Source organism: Acytostelium subglobosum, assembly GCF_000787575.1.
Source record: "Acytostelium subglobosum LB1 DNA, scaffold: scaffold1, whole genome shotgun sequence".
NCBI classification, from domain to species: Eukaryota; Evosea; class Eumycetozoa; order Acytosteliales; family Acytosteliaceae; genus Acytostelium; species Acytostelium subglobosum.
Window position 1 is genome coordinate 1,641,226 of NW_012236531.1, and position 23,640 is coordinate 1,664,865.

At 45.3% G+C, this 23,640-nt stretch overlaps 9 protein-coding genes across 9 annotated transcripts; 4 read left to right on the forward strand and 5 right to left on the reverse strand.

The window, feature by feature from the left end:
- Positions 1-96: 96 nt before the first annotated feature.
- SAMD00019534_006840 (hypothetical protein) lies at positions 97-1,947 on the reverse strand (the record flags this gene model as incomplete). The annotated part of the gene is made up of 3 exons (XM_012904117.1): positions 97-1,207; positions 1,271-1,786; positions 1,850-1,947. The coding sequence occupies 3 exons, from the start codon at positions 1,945-1,947 to the stop codon at positions 97-99; spliced, it is 1,725 nt and encodes a 574-aa protein (XP_012759571.1).
- A 2,160-nt stretch (positions 1,948-4,107) lies between these two features.
- On the reverse strand, positions 4,108-4,482 carry SAMD00019534_006850 (hypothetical protein; the record flags this gene model as incomplete). Its single annotated transcript, XM_012904118.1, has 1 exon — positions 4,108-4,482. A coding segment is annotated over one exon (375 nt), but the record flags the coding sequence as incomplete, so codon positions are not given.
- A 717-nt stretch (positions 4,483-5,199) lies between these two features.
- On the reverse strand, positions 5,200-9,318 carry SAMD00019534_006860 (hypothetical protein; the record flags this gene model as incomplete). The annotated part of the gene is made up of 2 exons (XM_012904119.1): positions 5,200-7,038; positions 7,117-9,318. The coding sequence occupies 2 exons, from the start codon at positions 9,316-9,318 to the stop codon at positions 5,200-5,202; spliced, it is 4,041 nt and encodes a 1,346-aa protein (XP_012759573.1).
- A 741-nt stretch (positions 9,319-10,059) lies between these two features.
- SAMD00019534_006870 (hypothetical protein) lies at positions 10,060-11,745 on the forward strand (the record flags this gene model as incomplete). Its single annotated transcript, XM_012904120.1, has 4 exons — positions 10,060-10,360; positions 10,505-10,548; positions 10,631-10,770; positions 10,851-11,745. 4 exons carry the CDS (start codon positions 10,060-10,062, stop codon positions 11,743-11,745), a joined length of 1,380 nt encoding a protein of 459 aa, XP_012759574.1.
- A 45-nt stretch (positions 11,746-11,790) lies between these two features.
- On the reverse strand, positions 11,791-13,604 carry SAMD00019534_006880 (hypothetical protein; the record flags this gene model as incomplete). The annotated part of the gene is made up of 3 exons (XM_012904121.1): positions 11,791-11,928; positions 12,007-12,232; positions 12,313-13,604. Coding segments are annotated over 3 exons (1,656 nt in total), but the record flags the coding sequence as incomplete, so codon positions are not given.
- Positions 13,605-15,738: 2,134 nt separating this feature from the next.
- Positions 15,739-18,470, forward strand: SAMD00019534_006890 (hypothetical protein; the record flags this gene model as incomplete). The annotated part of the gene is made up of 2 exons (XM_012904122.1): positions 15,739-16,356; positions 16,491-18,470. Coding segments are annotated over 2 exons (2,598 nt in total), but the record flags the coding sequence as incomplete, so codon positions are not given.
- Positions 18,471-18,746: 276 nt separating this feature from the next.
- SAMD00019534_006900 (hypothetical protein) lies at positions 18,747-19,952 on the reverse strand (the record flags this gene model as incomplete). The annotated part of the gene is made up of 4 exons (XM_012904123.1): positions 18,747-18,832; positions 18,942-19,609; positions 19,681-19,781; positions 19,854-19,952. The coding sequence occupies 4 exons, from the start codon at positions 19,950-19,952 to the stop codon at positions 18,747-18,749; spliced, it is 954 nt and encodes a 317-aa protein (XP_012759577.1).
- Positions 19,953-20,484: 532 nt separating this feature from the next.
- SAMD00019534_006910 (hypothetical protein) lies at positions 20,485-21,371 on the forward strand (the record flags this gene model as incomplete). The annotated part of the gene is made up of 5 exons (XM_012904124.1): positions 20,485-20,490; positions 20,611-20,645; positions 20,758-20,813; positions 20,944-21,017; positions 21,168-21,371. Coding segments are annotated over 5 exons (375 nt in total), but the record flags the coding sequence as incomplete, so codon positions are not given.
- Positions 21,372-23,198: 1,827 nt separating this feature from the next.
- Positions 23,199-23,630, forward strand: SAMD00019534_006920 (hypothetical protein; the record flags this gene model as incomplete). The annotated part of the gene is made up of 1 exon (XM_012904125.1): positions 23,199-23,630. A coding segment is annotated over one exon (432 nt), but the record flags the coding sequence as incomplete, so codon positions are not given.
- Between the last annotated feature and the right edge of the window lie 10 nt (positions 23,631-23,640).

Here is a 23,640-nt window from a genome sequence, read left to right on the forward strand (position 1 = left end):
ATAGCCAGCCAACCAGCAGACCAGCCAGGCCAACCTCAACCAAACACAATCACATCACATCAACACCCAAACCTTATTTATTGAATAAACATCTAATTAAAGATAATACTTTGCATTGATTAGGTGTCCATGTTCATAAGCATACCTAAAGTAATTAGTACGCTCGTAGTAGTTGTAGGGCATAATAATGTTGTTGTACTTTTGCCACTTGGTATTGATTGGGTTGATTGAGAATAAGTCCAACAAGTCTTGGAATGATGAGATACATGAAGGGTGTTGCTCCATCATTTTGATTGCCAAGCCAATGGATGGTGGATTTATCATGGGATTATTATCACTGCTCAGATAATGATCCAGAATGTGTTGAATGATATGGATGTTGATGATAAATATATTGGTAGTTGGTGCGATCAATTGATGTACTCTTGGATCAGATATAACATTATCGTCCATTCGTGTCCATATGTTGTTGAAGTCATCTCCAGACATGCCAATGATGTAAGGAAGATTCTTATCATCGGCAAAGTATACAATGATGTCTGTTCTTAAGAACTTGCCAGAGACCGCATCAGGTCTTCCCAAGTGCTTCTCAGATTGTAATAAGCGATCAATGTGATTAATGTCCATCTTGTTGATTGAGTGCCATAGTGAACATTCAATCTTGTCTTGATTGAATGGATCATTGACAACGGCCTTAAGCGTGATAGGTGTTCTTGATGCTTGGGAGTTCACATGATTCGTGATGAATCTTTGAACTAAGTCGTCCAAGTCTGGATTAGTCTGGTCAGCAACGTATTTAATCAGTCGATCAATGACATCTGTTCGTTTCTCACTGATGGCTCGATATGCAAGGTTGGTGAATGAGCATTCCACAGTGTCAATGTTGGCCATCAGCAAGTCCATTGTTTGAAGGACATCATCTGTCAAAAGCATGTCTCGCACAATCCATCGATAGTTATTCAGGTGCATGTGACACTTTCCAAAGTTCTCGATCATGTATCTTGCACATTCAACATCGCCCCTCATCAACGCCTCGGACAACATATTGTTGCTGATTGTGACTGGCTCGCCTAGGGGATAGTCAAAGAACACGCGCCCATGTACTTCATCACGCACCAGTTTGAGGAAGGCCAGATTGGAGCTATCGAGCCTGAACTTGCCAAAGAGAGGCGTCCACTGATAGTTGAGTTGTTGAAGTAAGTGCTCACTGGCATGTGACGACATTGAGTTGTGAAAGTGATTCAGATGATAGTACCATTCATCGCCATACAGGTGACAGAATTGAAGTACAACGTCGTCTCTGCCATGCTTGAGCAAGATGTCAATGTACCTTGAGCATCCATCCCTGAATGATTGTATAGGTTCCAACAGTGTGAGCAACTGCATGATGACATGTGGGGGCTGTTCCTTGAAGAGGTCCATCTTCTCAATCGCATTGTTGAACATGCCGGGTATCATCTCAATCCTCTGTTTGTCATCCAAGTCCAACACCATGCTGGTTAGTAAATCAATGTCACCAAGACGCAGACATGACAACATCATATACTGTCTAAAGATAGTTGGGATAACTTCAAATGATAACTCTCTGAGCATGTTGATCATTGGTCTACTCATCATTGGACCTTGATTCGAAGTAGATCTTAGCATTCTATTGACGAACTCAATGCACTGAGTGGACGTGACAGGTGCATGTGCAGTCATCAGTGCTTGGAGCAAGTACTTGAGTGTCACGTGCTCATTATATTTGAGGAAGTACTCGATAGACTTTGACAATGTGTGCATCAATCTATATGTTATGTATAAGTTAGTCTTAAGTTGAATGGTAACTAACACCAAGTAACATACGTACGGGTTATCTTTGGATGATACCATCACTCTAAAGTACTCCATTTCTTTACATATGGTCTTGTTGATCTGTTCAATGCCATGTTTGTTACGGACATACATCGATTCAAAGTGTTGGATATAACGATCATTCATGTGGAACTTGGCACAATCGAGCAAAGTTCCTACATTACTCCATTGAATCGTTGCAGTTTGTTGTTTACAATGTATATCCTTGATCAATGTGAACACTCTACGTTTGGTGACCACACCTTGGAACATAACCTGTCTAAACAAGTTATAAAGTACATTATTATTATTATTATTATGTGATGAGTCCATACTTAACTTATATGTTTATATGTTTGATTGAGAGCTGGACAGTGATAAATAGTTTAAAATGGATCATGATATTTTATCCTGACTTCAACCTCAAAGTTTCCAAATTGTCACCTTATCAGAATTGTGTGAATGAGAGAGTTAGATTAACATATATTGATATTGTGTATGTATGGTATATTAAAAATTAACCATAATTATGAAGAAGCTGAAACATATTATTAATAAACAAAATAATGGTAAAAAATATTATTAACATTCATTAACATAATATGTATGTATGTAACAAAGTTAAATTTATATATTGTCAATTCTTATTGACAATATTCGGTCGGTCGGACTGCTGCTGTATGTATGTAATGTAATGTGTAATGTATCTTATATCTTTCTTATATCTTAAATCTTTATAGCTTTGACCCATGAAACTTCTTGGAGATCCAGGTGCGTTGAAGTTAAAATCAGACAGAGTTATATCGAAAAGAAGCCACCAGTCAACTGGTGGGATTGCATGATCGCAGTGTTTTTGTCAATTATACGAAAGAAGAGGAGAATATCGTTGTCTGGGATTTGATAATGGTACTCAATGAAAGTTCCAATTGAAAATATTCTGAGTAATGACTTTAGAGAGATAAAATTGCTGCTTCGAAGAATAGTAACATATTTGATCGATGATGGATAGGAATGTACGCTCAAGTCCAATGCTGATATCGAACCAAGAACAAGATTAGATAGATGAGATGGGACTGCAGCTGGTGAAACCGACTTGATACGGGGCGTTTCTAACCATGGGTCGAAGTACGTCAAGGATTCCAATGACTCAGGCAGTAACCCACACAGATCTGTGCCAAACGTGCGTAAATTAAGAGCAACGACAGAGTTTGGGATGAAGCCAAAAGGAATGTGCCAGAGACTTAATGTCAGGTCGGTGACCGAATTTGGAATGTAATAGTTTTCAATGTTAAGTTGTTCATGTTCGCTACAGTTAAATTCCAGAAAAAGTGTTGTTAATGTCAGAGGGAGTGTTCCACGAGGAAAGGTGTTTGCTTTCTTGATATTGTGGATCCAGAGCTTCTGCAAAAATAAACAGTGAGAAGTAATGTGCCAGTGCCATTCTGTCAACTGCTCCACTGGATTACTGTCCATGATGTTGTACGAAAGGAATCGCAGATATGGTGGTAGTTGTGATGGGTGATTAAGAGAACCCCCAGTTCGGTCGACCAATTCAGTGACAGAATCTGCAATTGCACCAGGAGCGATGAAAATATTTTGGACGCACAGTGAAAGACGATTGAGGTGTTGTGGAAGAAATCCGGGTTGCAGAGTTGTTTCCTGGTTGTAAATATCTATAAACAGATCCTCAAGAGTGTCAGGAATAATACCAAGTTGGAAGTTCTGAGTGTATCTAAAATGCAAAGATTTGAGTGAGGATGGAAGACTGCCAACAACAAATTTGGCACCGTTTCTAATTATGTCACCATCGTGGCGAAATGAGAGAGAGTTCACAGACGAGGGGATGATGCCAGGTGGAACATGTTGAAAGAAAGAGTTGAAAGTGAGTGTCGTGACAGATTTTGGGATGATTCCTGGCACCAATGTTTGCTTGAATCTACTGAAGGTCAGAATCGTTACAGAAAGTGGAATTGAATCGACAGAAATTGTGCAATCGTTGAGTGTGAGTTGTGTAATTGATTTGGGAATATCCAATGTCTCCAGTGTGTGTGGATAGAAACTAAGTGAGAGTTTGGATAGGGAATAGAGTGACTTCAAGAAAGACAGCGAGTGTAGCGACGAATAGTCTAAAGGAGTAGGTAAAGTTATTGGCACTGTTGGCCTGTAAGAAACATTGATGTTTCGAAGTGTTGTTGGGAAAGTGACCTCGAAGTCGGATGGACTCTCGAACCAAAATGAAAGACTTTTGATGGCTCTATCTTTTGGCAAGGTAAGTGGCGGTGGGATGTAGCCTATTGTTGGTTTCTTGCAGTAACGTTGTTCGTGGAGGCGATAACGATATTGTGCCTCCTCTGCATCTGCTGTACCCTTACCATTTTCCCGATCAGGATAGAGAAAGAATGGTAGTGCTCTTGCTCTTTTTCTCTTCAATTCTCGAACTCGAAGCGAAGATTCTTGGCACCATAAGTTGGTATATGCTTCAAGCAGAGGCCGAGAGTAAGGCATTGGAAGCAGAAACGGAGCAAACTTGGCAATGATTGGCCGTAGTTTGAATAATGATCTGCAACTGAGTATCATACAGATTACGTCCAATGCTTCCAAATGAGATGCTACATGAACAAGAATAATAGTTGGTATAGATAAAAACATTTTTGTTGTTTGTTGTGTTTGTGTCTGTTGTGTTGTGTCTGTTGTAAGCAATAAACAATAAACAAGAGTAGTTGTGTTGAATGTTGAGGAGGTGAATGAAAAAAATAAAAAAAATAATAAATAAATCAAACAAACATTCGAGGTTCGAGACGAGACGATGTGATGTATGTGATGTGACGTTTAATAATAATTTAATGTATAACGTATTATATTTATTATATAATTATATGATATGGATTGGATAAGTGATAAGTGCTTGCTTCTGGTTTATTTTGTTTTATTAAGTGAATGAGTTAGATGAGTTCTGTTTTTAAATTTATTTATTTAATAATAAAAAAAATAGTTAGTTAATTTGTTAATTATATTAAAGGTGATGAAATCGGTAGAAATTAATTGTACTGTGTCCTTTAGATTTAAAATCCAGGGGAGAGATCAAGTGTTCATATAGTATTTGTTCATTCAATCCAGGTCTTGGATCTTTATCTTTCAATAAATCATTGTTCCAGAAGATAGTTGGAAGGCGATCAGATCTTGCTGGGCACATGTATGAGTGAGGACATCATCAACACCAACACCATTCATTAGTTGGAAATTATTATTAATAAAAATATTAAAGATGGTGTTCCAGAAGAAGGAAAATAAGATTATTATTGGTACAGGATTATTTGTTGAATGGATAAATAAATGATTGAATGATTGAATGAATGATTGATCGAATTATCTTGGTGATTGTCTTGGAGAGTATCTGCCAACTGTTTGCTCCTCGAGAGTGTAGACAAGCTTGCCAATCCTTTCAATCCTGGGAATGAGACTCAATAGTTGGTCACGAGTCTTGCACTGCTTGACATGATCCAAAAGCTCTGCAAGTTTGTTGTTGATCAACTCAGAGTCACGCTTCATCAACATTGCCTTGTTGCTGTTGTTGCTGTTGCTGTTGTTGTTGCCAATGCCATCATAGTTTTGTAACTCCTTGCATACCATTGATAATGTTTGCTCTTCCAATGGTGTACAGGTGCCTGGTGACTTGATCATGGCCGAGGTCTTGGCACCAAGTGTTGCACTAAAGTAGATGAGCGTGAGATGTAGTGCCTCCGTGGTGTTGGCCAACGATTCCTTTAGCTTGCCAGTTGTTAGTTCTCTGATCTGTTCAGCCGCATCTGACAATAGCTCGTTGATGTCGTTGGATTGGGAGAATGAGGCAATGTCCATGAACTCGAGGAACTTGCTCATCTCCTTCTCGATCGACAATGTCAAAGAGTAGAGCTCTTGGAACACTGGTGAGTACGACGTGAGAAGGGTAGGCGACAGGCAATGCTGTTGAAGGCTACTGAATAGTTGTATCTGTGCCTTGATCGTGAGCGATGGCTTGGTGTCGTTCGAATGAGCATGTCCTCCGCTACCCATGAAGCTGGCGGCTCCCTTTTGCCATTCGTTGAACGACAGGTTCTTGGTAATCTGCTTCAAGACCTCAATGACACTGGACACGTAGTGAATGTCCAAAGTGTCCTGCATGCTCGTCACCACACTGTTGAGCACGCCAACTATACGATTGGATGACTCGAGTGCGTTGGACTTTAGCGAGTTGATCAGTGTGGATGCAGTCGAGTCCTTCTTGGCACCGATGGGTGTCATCTTGTTGCCGTGTGTCAATGATCGCGACTTGCGACGCAGGATCTTCTCACGTTCGCTTAGCTTTCGCTCCTCGAGCTCGCGCTCGGCCTCGTCTTCAAAGTCGATCAGCTTGGTCTTGTTGGTGATGGGCGTCCAGCTCTCGCCACGGTACAGGCACAGGTAGGAGGGCTTCTCCATCGTGTCAAGCAGGTCGTTGCGCTTGGCCATCGTCAGGAATTGGAACAGGTACTTGAGCATCTCGGAGCGACTCTTGCCAAAGTCGGTGGCGTACTGCGAGAACAGGCGCGGCAGACTGATCTCCTTCTTCTTGGTGCAGATGTCGATCTTGCTGCTGCAAAACTCCTCGCCACACTTGTGCAGGTCTTCTAGCAGTCGCTCGTTGCTTAGAATGCGCAGACAGGGTAGCGCAACATTGACCGCGCACAGGGCAAAGTGGTATCGAGGGTCCAGTGGCAGGATGAACTGGCGACGCACGTCGCCGCCTCTGATCTGGCGGGTGCGAGTGATGCTGTTCTTGGGATTGCCGCGCAGGATGCCGTGCTGGATGTCGCACAGCGAGAACAAGTTACCACCAATGTTGTACTTGTGGATCGAGTAGGCCTTGCGACGCACCTCAGTGTTGGGTGGGCCCAGCACAAAGTGCAGATGCAACGTGAGCACATTGAACACATTGATGAAGAATGCCGCCAAGTAGTCTGGTTGCATTGAATCGAATGTGATTGATTGGAGCTCGGCAACATCACGTGCAAACGCTGCAAACTCTGGTGATTGTTGAACCTGTGCCCAGTTGAGTGGCTGGATGTTCAGCTGCTGATCAGGAAGTCTATTATTCTTACAAATGTTGACAATGTTTCGCAAGAGTTGAATGGCCACAACATGTGCAGGTCGTGGTTCATCCCTCCATTCACTGTCTGTGTTGAGGATCTGTTGGTGAGGGCGGGGTTGATTGGTAGGTTGGTAAGTTTGTGATTGATCTCGCGTGTCCAATGTTCAGATACATACTACTTCTTCCTCTTTGTTGCCATTGGGGATATTAGAAATTACATTGAGTGTTGGTGTTATTACAGTCTGCTTGGCGAGTCGCAGGTTCTTGGACAGGGTGGTCTGCCACTTGATGGGCGGCTCCTTGATCTCAGAGTTGGACCTCGACTTTTTCAACTCGACGCGTGCCGAACCGTTGGAGCCAGCCGAGTTTGAGCGATACTTTGAGAGCAGCGCCAGCTGATTGACAGTGAGCACTGAGCGCTTGGACGCATCAATCGCGCTCTGTAGTCTGTCTGCCGAGTACAATCCCTGGCAGCCATTCTCTGCAAGGGTCTGTAGCACTCGAGCTTGGTTTCGATCGAGGAACAACTGCATGTATACGATGGCCTCTTGTAGAGACTCCTCCGACACCATCATACCATCGATGGTCTGGTCCTCGGTGGGCCTCGACGCAAGCTGCAAGAAGAACTCCTCCAGAATATGTGCGTTAGACACGATGAAATCGTTGACTGGCTCCATGTATGGCTGGTTGAAGGTGACCAGATTGGACAGGTTCTGGAGACACTTGGCCACGTGCACCAAGGCGCGACGCTCCGTGATGCCCACCCGACCTGGTGAGATGATGTTGGCGTTCTCTGGTGACACGCACGCCGGACAGAAGAGACGCAAGAAGATGAAGCCGCCAATGGCCGAGCGCCAGTGGTTGGGGAACTTGCGACTGACGATCTTCTTGAAGTAGTAGCATATCTCCACGATGGACTTGGGGCACTGGTCGATCGACTGTACGATGCGATCAAAGAACTTTTGTGCAAAGATCTTTAGATTCTGGATGTTGGATGTGACGTCCTCGTCGGGCTGCAGGCGCTGGGGGTCCACCTCGAACGAGAGTTGTGAGCCGCAAAGCTCCACGACCAGCGGTGTCAGTGTCTGTGCGAGGTAGTGCTGGCCAGTCTTGTGGCCGTATGCCACCACCATCTTCATGGCGACACTGTTGGAGCGGAACAGTGTATTGGGGTCGTGGCAGCTGTCCACCTCCTTCTTGAGGAAGTACTTGAGCAGGTGCAGCAGCTTGTGATGCGAGTGGAAGATGTCCACAAGAGACTTGGCCATCATCTGTGCCGCGGTGATGTCTACGATCGAGCAGCAAGCATTGACCAGCTGCAGCTTGGATGTCACCACCATGTCGAGCAGCTCGCGGTGCAGTGACTTCATGCGCACGAGTGCTGGAACGTTGGAGTTTTCGTATGAGATCTTGAGCTGTACCTCGGGCTCGTTAGACGTGAACGTCAGCTCGCTCTCGCTGTGTCCATAATGATATTGATGTTGTAGCTGCTGCTGAAGGTCCAGGGGTTGTCCATTCTCGTACATGTTGAGCTTGTACCATCGGAGACTCGACTCGATCCTCGTCTCCTCCAGCTCGGTGGCCAGTGCCGGCGAGGACATTGAAGTGGATTGATTGATTGGCACCATCGACGGTGAGCCATGACGAGGTGATCGCTCAGTTTTGGGCGAGCCTGACAGTGAGTATGGTGGTACATTGAATTGAGGCGAGCCAGAATGGCCATGGCCATTTGGAGATGCTGCTGTGGACGAGGGTGAGCCACCAGGTCTCTTTATGATTGTGATGCCGCCAGTGACGCCAGAGTGCGCCGGGGACACTGTGCCGACGTACATTGGCATCGATCCCGACGAGGATAATGATGGACTCGATGATGGTGATCCAGCGTTAAATGATTGATGTGATGCACGACGTGGCAGCATCTGAGCCACATTATAAGGCAGCGTTGAATATTGTAATTGTACATTAGTCTTTGCAATAACCGGTGCACTTTGTCCACCAAGTTTGGGTGATGATGTTGAGGGAGTTGAGGACGAGGAGGCGGCTGCATCAACCTCCTTGTGTGATTTCTTTTTGAAGGACATCTCAAAGTGAGTGAACTGTTGTGGCAATTGGAATACAAAGGAGTTCTTTTGAAGGCCTGTGTCTGACTTTGGTCGACGGAGTATCAAGTCGATTGGATGATAGTCTGTGCCCTCGACATTGATCACGCATACCAATGCGCCATCCGAAGTACCATTGAGCGCTTTACAATTACGCACATTGTTTATCTTTATACATAATAATGGAGGTGATGACGATAATAAGTTATTGCTATTGTTATTGTTCATGTTTAGAGCATTACTGCTTGTTGCTGTTGTTGGTTGGTCGATCCTATCCATTTTGTTCTTTCATGAGAGACGATTGATTAATCGTTCGTTCGTTTAAATAAATAAATAGTATAATAAATAAATATATATATATTAATGTATAAGTCAATAAATAATAATATTGTACATGTATGTATTTGTTTGGTGGGTTCCGAGTTCAGAGTGAGTGACAATGAGTGAGATGAATGGATTGAATGAATGAATGAGTGAAAGTTGGTTGGATGGATGGTCAGCCACCTTGTTGTTGGTTGTTGTTGAGTTCATTCAAGTGAAGTGGATATTTAAGATTTTTTAGTTAAACGGAACAACACACTGTTGTGGTGGTTTCACCTCGAGGATAGGGGGAGGGTCACATTCACACACGAGGCTCGAAGGGTCAACTGTTGACTGCCGATTTGCGCCTAATCATACAAACAATCGGCTTATTATGTTTATTGTAAATGAATGGCATTGAATAGGAAAGGATGGTAAGTTTGTCGGGTACATCATCAACATCAATACCTAGAAGTATTGTATTATTGGTTGAATTGAATGGTGGATTGGATGGCCCAATAACCTCATCCTATCTTATCATTCATTATTCATTCATTGCTTGTATGTGTATGTGTATATGTTTGATTGAACATCATTCCTTCAATTCACATTCAATTTGACTGACTTGCAGTGCATTAAGACAATTGAGAAAATGAGATAATGGAGGATGAAACAAATAACAAAAACAATAATATAATCATCGATATGACAACACCAAGTATGGATGATGATGATGATGGTGATAGAGTTGAAGAGGAACAGGAGGCAACAGACCAGATTGATGCCGATGATGTTGATAACACTCCAACCACAACTACAACTACAACTACAACTACCTCGGTAGAAGAACCAATGTTGATAGATGATGACAGTGATGTTACCAACACAACTACAACATCAACAACAACTACAACTTCAACATCAACAACAGAGACAACATCAACAGTAGTGGAAGGTGATGATAATGATGATGATGATGAACTCACAGATAATGGGATAATAGTTGACTTTACAACACAATGTATTGTTAATATATTATTACTTCATATTGTATCTAGATATACTGATAATAGTAATGATCAACAATGTCAATGGGACAATGTACATAAAGAGTTCATCGATCAACTTCAACGATTCCAAGACATCTCACATCAATACATATCAGATACACAATCACAACGTATCAAACAATACATCACAAATGGCAAGGTATACTATCATTCATTCATTCATTCATTCATTCATTCATTCAATCAATCAATGGATACTAACTCATTCAAACATTGATTAGCAATGTCACTCATACTATGATAGGATGCAGGCATTGTTGGCAAAAGAGACGGATAATGGCAACAGTATAGAGAGTGTAATACGCTCACGTCTAACAGATGAACTAAAGAAGAACATTGTTACATTAAACCAAGATATAAAGTATGTGTCACACCAACATGGATGTTGGCAACACACTGCCGGCCGGCCGACGACTGACCCATCCACCACCATCATCATAGTCAACTTCAGAACGATATAAAGACACTTAGAGAGTCTAATGACGATACACCATCGACACCATTCAGTGGAACACATGCAAGTGAGTCAGAGGACCATCTGCCTTCACCATCGATTATAAAGACACCAATGACTCCATTGGTAAAGAGTGAACCACAGTCGATACCAAGCACACCAGTGTCCTCGGTGGAGGACGAGGAAGCGCGTCGCGAGGAGGACATCAAACGCTTCCGCAAGACGATAATGGTGTCGCTGGCCAAGGCCTTAAAGTCGATCAACTCACATCGCTACGCGCCAATCTTTGACCATCCAATCACACGCGATGAAGCACCTGACTATGACCGTGTGATCAAACATCGCATGGACTTGGCGACGCTCAAGAAGTACCTGGACGAGGGTCGCTATCAGAACTGTGGCGAGTTCAACAACGACCTGATGCTCATCTTTAACAATGCATGCGAGTACAACGAGGTCAACTCTGAGATTTACAACTGCGCCGTGTCCATGCGCAAGTACGCTGAGCGTGAGATGGAGATAGTGTTCACCGAGGAGATGGTCTCCAACCCGGTGGCATCACTACGAGGCAGTCGCTCGTCTGTGGCGCCCTCACCAATCATTCGTGGACGCAAGACACGTGCTGGATCCACACCCATGCGATCAGATCCCACGACACCAGTGAACGAGTCCGAGGAGGAGGTGGTCAATGAAGAGTCGCCCTCGCCTCAAACACCATCACAGGCCACGGCCAAGCCCAAGGGACGTGGTCGTGGTCGCGTGGCCAAGCAGCCAGCCACGCCTCAGGAGGTGGTCGTGGCGGCGCCCAATAAGAAGATAATCAAACGACAAAAGACTAGTCGAGTGGACGAGCGATCAACTGCATCGTCTGACGAAAGCTAATAATGCGCGAGCATGTATGGGTATGATTATAAACAACAACAACCTTTAGAAGTCCACCTTTATTGGGTACTCTCCAGTGAAACAGGCGCTGCAGTATCCGTTGTCCTTGGCTTTGATGCTGCCATTGAGCTTGCCGCCGCAGGTCGCTGGCTGCTGTGTTGGTTGTGTGTCGCTGTGCTGGGGCGCTGGGGCGGGCACCTGCTGCGTCTGCAGCTGCTGCTCGGGGGCGGCCTCGATCTGGATTGGGGTGTGCTGGCGGTCCTTCTTGCCGTAGGTGACGGCGGACACCATGCCATCGTAGCTCAGGTACTCCAAGGACTCGGCGCCAATGTAGTCGCACACCTCTTTCAGTGTCTTGTTGTATCCAATCAACTGCTCGTATGTGGCCATGTCGATGCCCATGTAGCATGGATGCAGAACTGGTGGCGATGAGATTCTAACATGAATCTCAACTGCTCCAGCACTTCTGATCAACTTGATCAATGCCCTGTTTGTGATTGATTGATTGATTGAGTTAGTGGATGAATGGTCAACTTGTCATTCGTGATCATCTGTCAAACAACATACTTGATTGTGTTTCCACGGACAATGGAGTCGTCGATGAGGATGACACGCTTGCCCTTGATGTTCTCGGTGAGAGGGTTGAACTTGAGCTTGATGCCCTGCTGACGGAGGTGGTCGGTGGGCTGAATGAATGTTCTGTGGATATAACGGTTCTTGGTGAGACCCTCAGTGTAGGGCAGACCAGTCTGCTTGGCGTAGCCGATGGCGGCGGGCAGCGATGAGTCGGGCACACCGATGACGATTGTCTCGAGATCCTTGACGGAGCAGGCGGGGGGTGGGGCCTCGCGAGCCAGCTGCTCGCCCATGCGTTGACGAACGCTGTGGATGAGCTGGTCCTCGAGCAGAGTGTCGGGACGGGCAAAGTAGACGTATTCAAAGATGCAGTGTGCGGGGATCTCGGTGGGCTGGCGGCCCATGAACGAGTCGATTCCGTTGTCGTCGATCTTGATGATCTCACCGGGACGCACCTCACGGATGTAGCGGCCACCAATGGTGTTGATGGCGCACGACTCTGAAGCGAGGACGTAGCGAGGGATGGTCTTTGTGGGGTCGTCCTTGGATGGCACGTCGATGGCGCCAATGCACAGTGGCCTCAGGCCTCTAAAGTCGCGCACACCGTATAGTGCGTTGGGTGTCATCAGACACAACGAGTAGGCACCCTCTGACTTGCTCATAAAGTGGCTGATCCTGCCCTCCCAGTTGGGCTTGTTGGGCTCGAATGGCAGGGGGGAGGAGTTGCCGTCGGTGGGCGGGTTGGCAGCCAGCAGCTGTGTGATAATCTCGACGTCCGAGTCCTTGAAGAAGCCGACGCCGGCCTGGAGCAGCTCCTTGCGCAGCGACTGCGCCGTGGTCAAGTTGCCGTTCTGTACGATGCCGACCTGTCCGTGCAGCGTCTGCACAATGACGGGCTGGGCGTTGATGATGGTGGACTTGCCCGCGGTTGAGTAACGTGTGTGACCGACGGCCATGCGGCCCTTCAATGGCTTCAGGTTGGCCTCTGTGAACACCTGGTTGACGAGGCCCATGCCAGTCTCGACGTGCACGGAATAGTGCTGATCGTAGGTGGCTATGCCACAGCTCTCCTGGCCACGATGCTGCAGGGCGACCAAAGCAAAGAATGTTATACGTGATACGTCCAACTCTGGTGCGTACACACCAAACACTCCACACTTCTCCTTTGGCTCGTCAGACTCCTCGTCGTCAAAGCATTGTTCGTCCGATTCATTATTATTGAACAAGTATTCCAATTCGTCCTTTGCCATTATTATATTATTGTTATTATTATTATTAGTATTATATATATATTATTGAGATATATAGATATAGTGATATATATATATATGTATATATGTGAATGAATGAATGAATGTATTGAGTGTAAGTGCTTGTGAAGCGAGAAAGGGTCGAGTCGATTTCGCGAATGTGTGTGTTTGGTTTGAGTTGGAGTTGTGTTTGAAAAATTTGATGTTTCGTTCGGGTGTCGGGGACTCGCGTGTAAGTTAGTGTCGGTCAGACTGAGTCGGAGGGGGTTTGTTGATGACAAGTCTGCTGAAATATAATATGTATCTGTATATATATTTGTATAATTATCTAATTTCAATTGAAATGAATGAATGACTCTCATCAAATGAATGACTCAGTCTCACCTCATTCATACTGATCATCATAAAGACGAGTAAAACAGACGTGGTGAACGATGACGAGTCGGAGGGACCTCCCTTCCAAGGCCCAAGTACTTAATTACCCAACCATAATATTGTAGATCTTTTTTTTTTTTTACTACACCCGATAAAAAACCGACACTTTTGTCGTTTTCCCAATTACCCCAACAAAAACACCACCGGTAATAAACATGGAAGCGGCATTCAGAGTGCCGACACCCTTTGCTGGATGCCAGCAATGGTGCGACATGTGCAATGTTCTCAGTAACTCACTTACATTAACTTCTTTCATTCATCAAGTATGCGTTGAAACATAAGTAAATGAAGAATAGGATACAGGTTATCATTGATTGATTGAATGATTGGACTAATTGGATAATTATGGTTGGTTGACATCTCTTGATTGAGATTATAAGTATATTTAGTGTGGTGTATCATGTGGAAAGAATGAATGAATGAGTAGTTGGACAGACTGTGGACCTACACCAACAAACAAACAAACAAACAAAACAGATTGAGATAAAGTCAGGTGATACAAAGAAAAGAATGAATGAAAGGTAGGAAGGATGAGACCTGTGGGTGTTGGAAGTCACTCCAATGGCAGTGATTTTTTTTTTTTCAAACATTCTTTATGTAGCGGGCACGAACGACTGCCCATCAGTAGTGTGATCCAAGTTGGCTGGGCACAAACACCATTGTGTGTGAACGAGAGTGGTAGGCGGGAAGTATGTTGTGATTGATGACCTACTCACGTTTTTGGTTTGGTACACTCACATGAATAAATGAATGAATCCGATGATGTGCCTACACTTGAACGACTGTTCTCACATAGTTCCAGTTGCTCACATCGATCAGGTATGTAAATAATAATAATAATTATAACAGATACAATACTTCCTTCATTCATTCATTCTTTCATTCCTCTGTCTCTCTATCTACCTTTGGAAAATATGTTGGTTGGTCATAAATAAGACCACGATCAATCAATCATCATCCATAATGTAATGGATAACAATGGTACCATTGACTCGTCGGCTAGTCGTTGTTATGATCATGATGATCACTCCACAAGTCATCAGCGTCGTGTCCACGTCCACACACTCTTTCACCATCTCACCATCTCACACTTCCACTTCACACTCGTGCGTGGCGGCGTAAAGTATGAATCTATCTCACACCTTTGGTTGTTGTTGCGCCAATGCCAATGCCAACACCATGTCATTCAATCAAACAAACATGTTGTAACATTACATAACATTACACATGTAATGTAATATTGATGGCATGGCATGGGTATTATTGTTTGAATGAATGAATAGCTTGTTGTTGTTCTTGTTGTTGCCAGTTGTTGTTGTTAGAATGAATGAATGAATGAAGGAAGGCGCCTTTGATACCCAGGTGGAGACTAACTCTTATCTCTCTCTCAATCACTCAATCAATCAATCAATCAATCAATATCTATAACATAACAATATTAGTATACTATTACAAAAGACCAAAGGTAGCTATTTTGGTTGTGCACTACTTTGTCCAGCGACAGTGTCCATTCCCATTCGTGGTGGACACTTAAAAGACAAGCGCCTGAGAGCACCCCGGCAGCAAGCAGAGTAGACTCTGTCATCACTACGACCCTGTATCACCACCTGGAAGTAGCCAGCAACAACAATAGCAGCAACAGCAGCAGCAAGCAGCAGTAGTATCGAGTAGTAGCGAATCAACGCACCTCCGCGCAACCCCATCCCGTCAACATCATCCTTGTAGTCATCACATGATGAACACTGCTTCCACTCACCCTGGCAAACCAAACTTCAACAACAACAGTCTACACTCACCCACGACGACCAACATCAGCACGACTACCAGCTCCCTTCCATCGACCTCCGCCACCTCCTCGCCAACCCTCTCCAGCAGCAGTAGCAGCAGTAGCAGCAGCAGTAGCGGAGGCAACAGCAACAGTAGCACCCCAACTACTACCCATACTTCCACCACCACTAGCAGCCACGGCCGCATCCACCTAAGTAGCTCAGGCAGCCACCACATTCATCACCATCACAGCCATCACGGCCATCATCACTTCCCGCACATCCCCCAGCTCAAGGCCACGCACCACATCCTCAACTCGGCGCGCCACAAGCAATTGCACCCGCTCACCGCCGCGCACTCCATCTCCTCCAGCCATCCACCACCCAAGCCTGACACCGATGAGGACAGCCTCGACTACTCCTCGCTCACCGGACTCTTTTACAAGTTACTCGTCATCGTTATCGGCCTGTTGCCCAGCTTCCTCATCGAGAGGCTACTCACATTCTTTGCCTGGACTCAGTTAGAATTGCTAAAGGCTAAAGGACGTACGATCAATCCTGATCAAACATATTCAAATCTTAAAGTAAGTTTGGCAAGTGGAAGGTTGGCGAGTAGCGTGTGGTAACACGTGGAAACACGGAAACGGAAACACGGAAACACACGGAAACACAATGGCAACAAATGATAGACATACTAACAACTTCAATCATAATGTAGAAGAAGAGAAAGTTAAAGAAGAAGAAGGCTGCTCTTAAACCAAAGAGTAATCTATCAATCTCAAGCAAGTCATCATCGACCGAGGACTTGACTTTGCTCTCAAGACAAAGACAACAACAACAACATCAACAACAATCAAAACAACAACAAACAAAGAAGGAGGAAGAAGAAGACAACGACAACGACAACAAGAACTATGATGACTCTGACAACTCTATTATCCTGGATGGAGCATCCGCCGCCAGGAAACGAACATCCCCCCGCACCGATATCCCAACACTTCAGCTTAACGGCGCTACTCCCTCTGGAGAAGCTGATCTTCATCATTCGTCAGCATCAGATACTGACCTGAAAGAGTGCGACGACCACAGTTACCAGACACCCAACGCACTCTTAACTAGCGCTTCGTCGCTGCCCGTGAGCTCTGTCTCGTCGCCCACCACCCAATCCGGCGATGAGCAGCAATGCGGCGGATCGCCCCGCAGCATCCACTCGGACTCGGCTAGCGTCTTATCGGACACGGTCGGCCAGCAGCACCGCTCCATCTCGGAGATCCGTCGCGTCAACTCTGAGGTGATCCTGGCGCAGACATCCGAGGACCAGATGCTGTTCGAGTCCAACCAGCAGAGCCGCAAGGAGTTTGAGGACTTTTTGCGCTCGGTCAAGGACATCAAGGACGTGCGCAACTGGCTCCAGAACTTTGGAGCTGGCGCCACGCGCAAGATCGCCATCGTCAAGATCAGTCGACGTATCCTCGACACACAGAACGGCATCGAGCAGGCTGCGGCCTCGCTGTGCTTCATGTTCAAGTTTGGCTTGTTGCCCGTCGTCATCCACGGCGGTCTCAACGACATTGCTCGCCTGCCCTACGATCAGGTGATCGAAGAGCGTCGTATGCGTTCCGCGCTGCTCAAGGAAGCCATCAAGAAGAATGGCGTGGGCAGCTCAGTGCTCACGCCCGACATCTGCGAGATCGAGCCCATCGTGTCGGACAACATCGAGGTGCTCTCCGAGGAGGAGCTGGAGTTTGGCCGCTCGGACACCCTACCCAACGCCGGCCTCAACATGAAGATCGACTCGTTCGACTATGAGCTGCTCACACAGGTGCTCGAGAAGGGCAAGATCCCCATCTGGGACTCGGTGGCCGAGACCACAGACGGCCTGGAGATACCCATTAACTCAGACGTCACCACCTTTGAGCTGGCCAAGCGTATCCAGCCCTACAAGATCATCTTTGCCTGCAACGACGGAGGCATCCTCGACGTCGACCACAAGGCCATCCCCGTGGTCTACCTCGACGAGGACTACCGCCACCTCATCGAAGCCGAGCACACGACCGATCGTCGTCGCGTGCAACTCAAGCAGATGAAGCGTATTGTCGACCACCTGCCATCGTCCACAACCCTGGTCGTCACCTCGATCGAGTCCATCTCGCATCAACTGCTGTTCCCACGTCTGGCCAACGGCACCGTGATCAAGAGGCGCCAGGAGAACAAGGTGCTGGTGTTTGATCGCTCGACCTTCCACGAGGTGGACAAGGCGCGTCTGCGTATCCTCATCGAGGACAGCTTTGGCCGCGCGCTCACCGAGGACTACTTTGAGTACCTCAAGGACAACCTCTACCGCCTGTACCTGTGCGTGTCCGCCGAGGACGAGTACAACGGCTGCGCCATCATCACGTTCTGCGAGACCGACTACATCCCCTACCTGTGCAAGTTCTGCGTGCAAAAGTCGGCGCAGGGCTTGGGCCTGGGCGACCTGATCTGGCGCATATTGCAACGTGACATTGACCAGCTGTACTGGCGCTCGCGTGGCAACAACCCATTGAACCCATGGTACTTCCAGCGTTGCCAGGGTTCATTCCGCGCCGACGAGCACTTCACCGTCTTCTGGTACAGTCACGAGAAGTTTGGCGAAGGTAGCATGATGATCGAAGAGGCACTACGCAAGCCAATCACCATCCTTCCACCCAAGAAGGACTAATCCACCAACACTAACCATTCGCCATGCCAGCTCATTTGAATTAACGCTGGCGCGATATTCTATCAATCAAATAAACATCAATCAAATAATGGAACCATTCCAATCAAAGAGTCGGTGTGTAATGTGTGAGAGAGGCTGGATAATGGGCTTGGGTTGATTTATTCAATCAATCGACACCCTTGTTGGAGCCTGTTGCCGGCCGGCCGTGCCAAGGAAATATTACAACATGGCTTTCGTTCATTCAATGATGATCCTTTGGCGCGCGGGCCATATCTATTTATGTTCGATAGCCAAGTATCGCTTCTGTATCTCCTCCATCCTCGCCAACTTGTTTGATATCTCAATCGAAAGGTTAATAGCTTTGGTTGGGGTAAGGGTCGCCAGTCAGCAAGTTAGTAACATGTTCCAAAACATCCATCCACGTCCATGGTCAATGATCCATGCTCTGTTCCACTCCAACAAACATACCTTGTTTGAACTGAGTCTGTGATTGCTTGAGAGTGGCAGGAGTGAGATAGCCGAACCAATAGATGGGGTCTTTCTTGAGAGTCTTTTGCTTCTCTCGCTTGACCTTGTTGGTCATTGATACCATGCGTTGGTTGTCATTGTCGCTATCAGACTCATCGCTAGAGTAGTCGTCGAAATCTCCATCTGATCGGTCCTCATGCCGACTGCTACCATTGCTTGTCAGACTCTCAGTGATCGTTGATGACTGTAACAGCTTCTCGATGCGGCTCATTGATTGTGAGGTACTTGTGCCAGTGGAAGTGGATGTTGATGTGCTTGTGGATGATGATGAGGTATCGACTTCCTCTCCTTTGCCCACATTTCTTCTTCTCGTGCTCGTGTTGCCACTGTTGTTGTTTGTATGTTGTTCGCTCTTTTGCTTGCTCGGTGATGATGACGATGATGATGACACATCATTGTTGTTGCTAATCTTCTTCTGTTGTTGTTGTTGTTGTTTGCCTCCATTGCCATTACTGCTGCCACCACTTCTTGAATATTGTTGGAATGGATCCTTCTGATCGTCCTCTTCATCACTCTCAACGATTGTATATATTGTCTCCTCCTTTGGTGCCGGTGGTGTCTGTACTTGATATATATCAGTTTCCAAGGCATCTTGGTCATCATGTACACTTGATCATCATTCATCAATGTTAGTCCAATCATTCATTCAACCATTCACTCGATCATTCATGATACCTACCCCTTTAGCATGAAGCCAGGCTTGATGTTCTGAGGATATTGGAGTTGTCCAAGTGACTTGAGACCCATGGACATCCTAGACTTACTCAGCATGAAGTATCCCTATTGATTGAATCATTGTCAGAGTCAGTAAGCTCAAGGTTGATTGACTTAACAATGGTCATATATTCATACATTCTTCAAGGTCTCATTCAACTGACTCCTTAGCAAAGTGACAGACTGGTACTCATCAAAGTACTTGGCAATGAGTTGCTCTGCCTCTTGCTTGGACATGATGATGTGTATTGTTTATATATTTGTAGTCGCGACGTAGTCAATCGAAATGAATTAATGAATGAATGGATGAATGAATGTGTTCGTATGTTGTGTTTGATTTGTTAGCATAAGCTATGACGTTGCCAATATCTCTTAGAACTACCAACAACAACAACAACCAGTAGGGGGGACGTCAGTCAGTCGTGACTGGGTGTCAAACCAGTCCTGGTCGAGTCATTCGCAAAGTGGTGACTACTCACATCCACTCATTACGTTCCTGCACACCAGATCAAAAGGAATAGGAGTTGGAAGAAGAGACTGTTTCCTCACCAACAAAAATCGTCTCCACTTTTTTTTATGTGTTTTTTTGAAGCGTGAGATAGAGAGAGAAAAGTTGAATGGTTGTTGTTGTCTCTCCAAGTCAATGCTTCTTCGTTGTTTTTTGGGGATTCATGACATTGAGTGTATAATATTGTGTTGAGTTGTCATCATCACTTAAACAAAACTAAACTTTATTTATATAACATATACATACATACATACATACATAATGAGCGTATGTACAGCATTGAATGATACAACAGCAGCAGGCTATATACTAACTCGACATGACACTTCATTCATTCATTCGATCGATCAATCAATCAATCGACTTCATTTAATCAATCAATGACAGGATCTGAACAACTTCTGCTTGAAAACAATTAACAGGTATGTGATGATGATGATGAATGAATGAATGAATGGATGAATGAATGAATGATCAATCAAGTGACTTGCAGGTGACTAATATACATCCATCAATCAATCTTGACAACAATAGATTCCCAGGTGCATCAATTGTCGTTGCTGACAGAGATGGTTTCGTCTTGGGAAAAGGTAAAGACAATAACAACAACGCAAGAGCGTCAGCAGCAACAACATCGGGCAAAGAGACAGACAAACTGCATCGAACTATATGTGAGGCGATACTAACACAACAATGACAACACAATCATACATCATACAGCCATTAATGGTTCGTCAGAAGAGAAGGTTATCGAGAACTCCTTGCTGTCTACATTCTCATTAGCAACTGATCAGGTACATATCATAACAGGATACAGCTACAGCTGCAAAGGGACACTTAACAGCGGTGCGAGCGAGACATAGACTGACACACGACATCATTGAACTCAATCAATCAATCAATCAATCAATCAAATGTATTCATTAACTACTCAATTATTATAGGCAAGCAAACTTCGTCATGGAAAGAACAAGAGCATCGTATCATACTTTGGAGATAAGGTCTTGTTCCACCTCAATGTCAACAACATTATTGTTTCAATTCTTCTAGAGTCTGATGCCAACGTTGGAGTGTTGCTGGGAGCTCAAGATGAGATTGCCCGCGCACTTAACGCTCTCTCCAACTCCATCCAAGATGTCCACGATTTGTAAACAGTATATCTATCCATCAAACAACAACTACAGGATTATAATCACATAATACACTCTCTCTGCCACATACGCACTCCCCTTTACCCTTACCCTTACCCTTGCCATGTGGGGGCATGTCCATGTCCATGTACATGTACAATATCCCCATTACCTTCTAATGTCCAACCTAGGTGCACAGCATGATTGGTTGATTGATTGATTGAACACACTTACAAGACGCACGGGCATCCCTGTCCCTATTTAGTTCAATCAATCAACATCAACTTCAACTTCAACCAAACAGGATCAAGTAATTAGACAGGGACAAACAACACAACAAGCAAGCAAACATATATATACATATAGGTCGATGACTCTGAAGGTTACAGAATCAAACAGTAGTAGAGTCTGATTGTAGAAGCTTGTTGTGTTGACATAGTCAGTGATTCTAGAGGTTTACATCTGACTCCAGTGGCGCTAACCCGTCATCCATCTCGATGCGGTAACAGTACGACCCACCAATCAAGTGCGATGATCTTGGATGGACCTGAAAATAGACGCACACATAGTTGCCAACACGGCACGGTTGGTGGGTCGGGTCCTGTCAGTCGGGTCCCATGGTGCGTGGTGCGTGTCTGTGTCAACTCAACCAAGCATGCCAACTCCCTTTGTTCGGACTCTGGTAGATCCCTGAATCGATCAAAGACGTTGGCTTCACCCCTCGATTCCGCACGAGACTTCCCAAAGCAATCGAACAATTGACGAGAAAAGATTGGACATTGGCCGCCTCTTGCCTTTTTTGGAAGTGTGGGGTGGGCTTTGGTATTTTGGGTGTCGGCCCCACACTTAGACTCACCCCCATTCAGTCGGTCCTTCAAGAACAAGTCGACATGTGAGTGAGGTGTGAGTTGAACAGAAGAGAAGAGTTTCAGGTTGTTGATGTTGATGACAGGGCGGACACTTCCTGTGGCGCAGCCGCAATAGGCAACAGGACATGGCTGTGACCCCAAGATGTGCCTCACATCTAGAACCTTCGGCGAGGAAGTATGAGGCACTGTTCCACCTCTCTCTAGCTAGAGTCTCAACACTAACTTAACCCTACGTAGCCACACACATGGATTATTATTGCCCTCCTACCGTTTGCCCCCCCGCGCGATACAGGATGACCGACTGCCTGAATGAGTGTGTGTTCCTTTGACTCACACAAAGTCAAGCATCCATCCGTCTGCGCATCAATCCAATCCATTCATTATAAAGCCAAGCATCGTATCGTTAAAGATCGTCTTTAATATATTATTACACACATATACTATAACTACAAATAAGCAACCATCATCAACTCAGTGAATGTTGCAACGCCACTACACTATAATCAATCATAATCTTAACCAAGCCGCTATCACCACTACAACTCCACACCTCCTCATCCACAAACCAGACTAAGTGAGTAATCTTCATTCTTACATTCAATCATACACCAACATCCATCCTTATCTTGTCTTGTCATGTATTCATCTTGACTTTAAAGATGTGTTTGCATCTTTGGTCAACTCAATGTCATACTTCCCAAATCCCAATGTCTTGCTCGCCAAGAGACACATCACATCACAACATAACACCAACATACATAACTCATTTATTATTATTATTATCTGTTGTCCATTCACATTCATACCATGTTGGGACTTGTCGTACATCCCATGAACAAAATATAAATAATATCATGATCAACAAACCAATATCTATTTGTTCCCAGCCAGCCAGCAATTGCCAAGTTAAACTCTGGTGTATTGTTTCACAAAACAACAACAAACTACTATTTCCAATGAATAGACTGTTCACTTAATGCGAGGTGTGGCCAATGTGCGCGCCCTCACAAGTGGCACCAACCACCCTGTTTACCGCCCTGCATATGAGGCACATTTAGATGCGGCGTGGCCTGACCATACACACTCATATCCGACCCTCCAGGGTTTGGAAGACAATGGTTTCGCCCGTCCTGTCAGCAGAGGTGTGTCTGATCAGATACACAGACACATTCATACATGCACCAACATCAACAAACATACATACCCCCAAACTGCCACATATACACCTTTAAAATCTCTTTGTCTGTCAGTCTTCGCAAAGTCAATTGGACTTTGGATCGAATCGCAATCGTTCTGTGTCTCTCACTCACCCACTCGACATTGTTTTGATTTTTTTGCTCGTTTGCCAATGTCTCGCGAGAGGCCATACGCGTCTCTTGGTGCACCCGTGTTTTTATCACTTTTATCTTGACATGGCA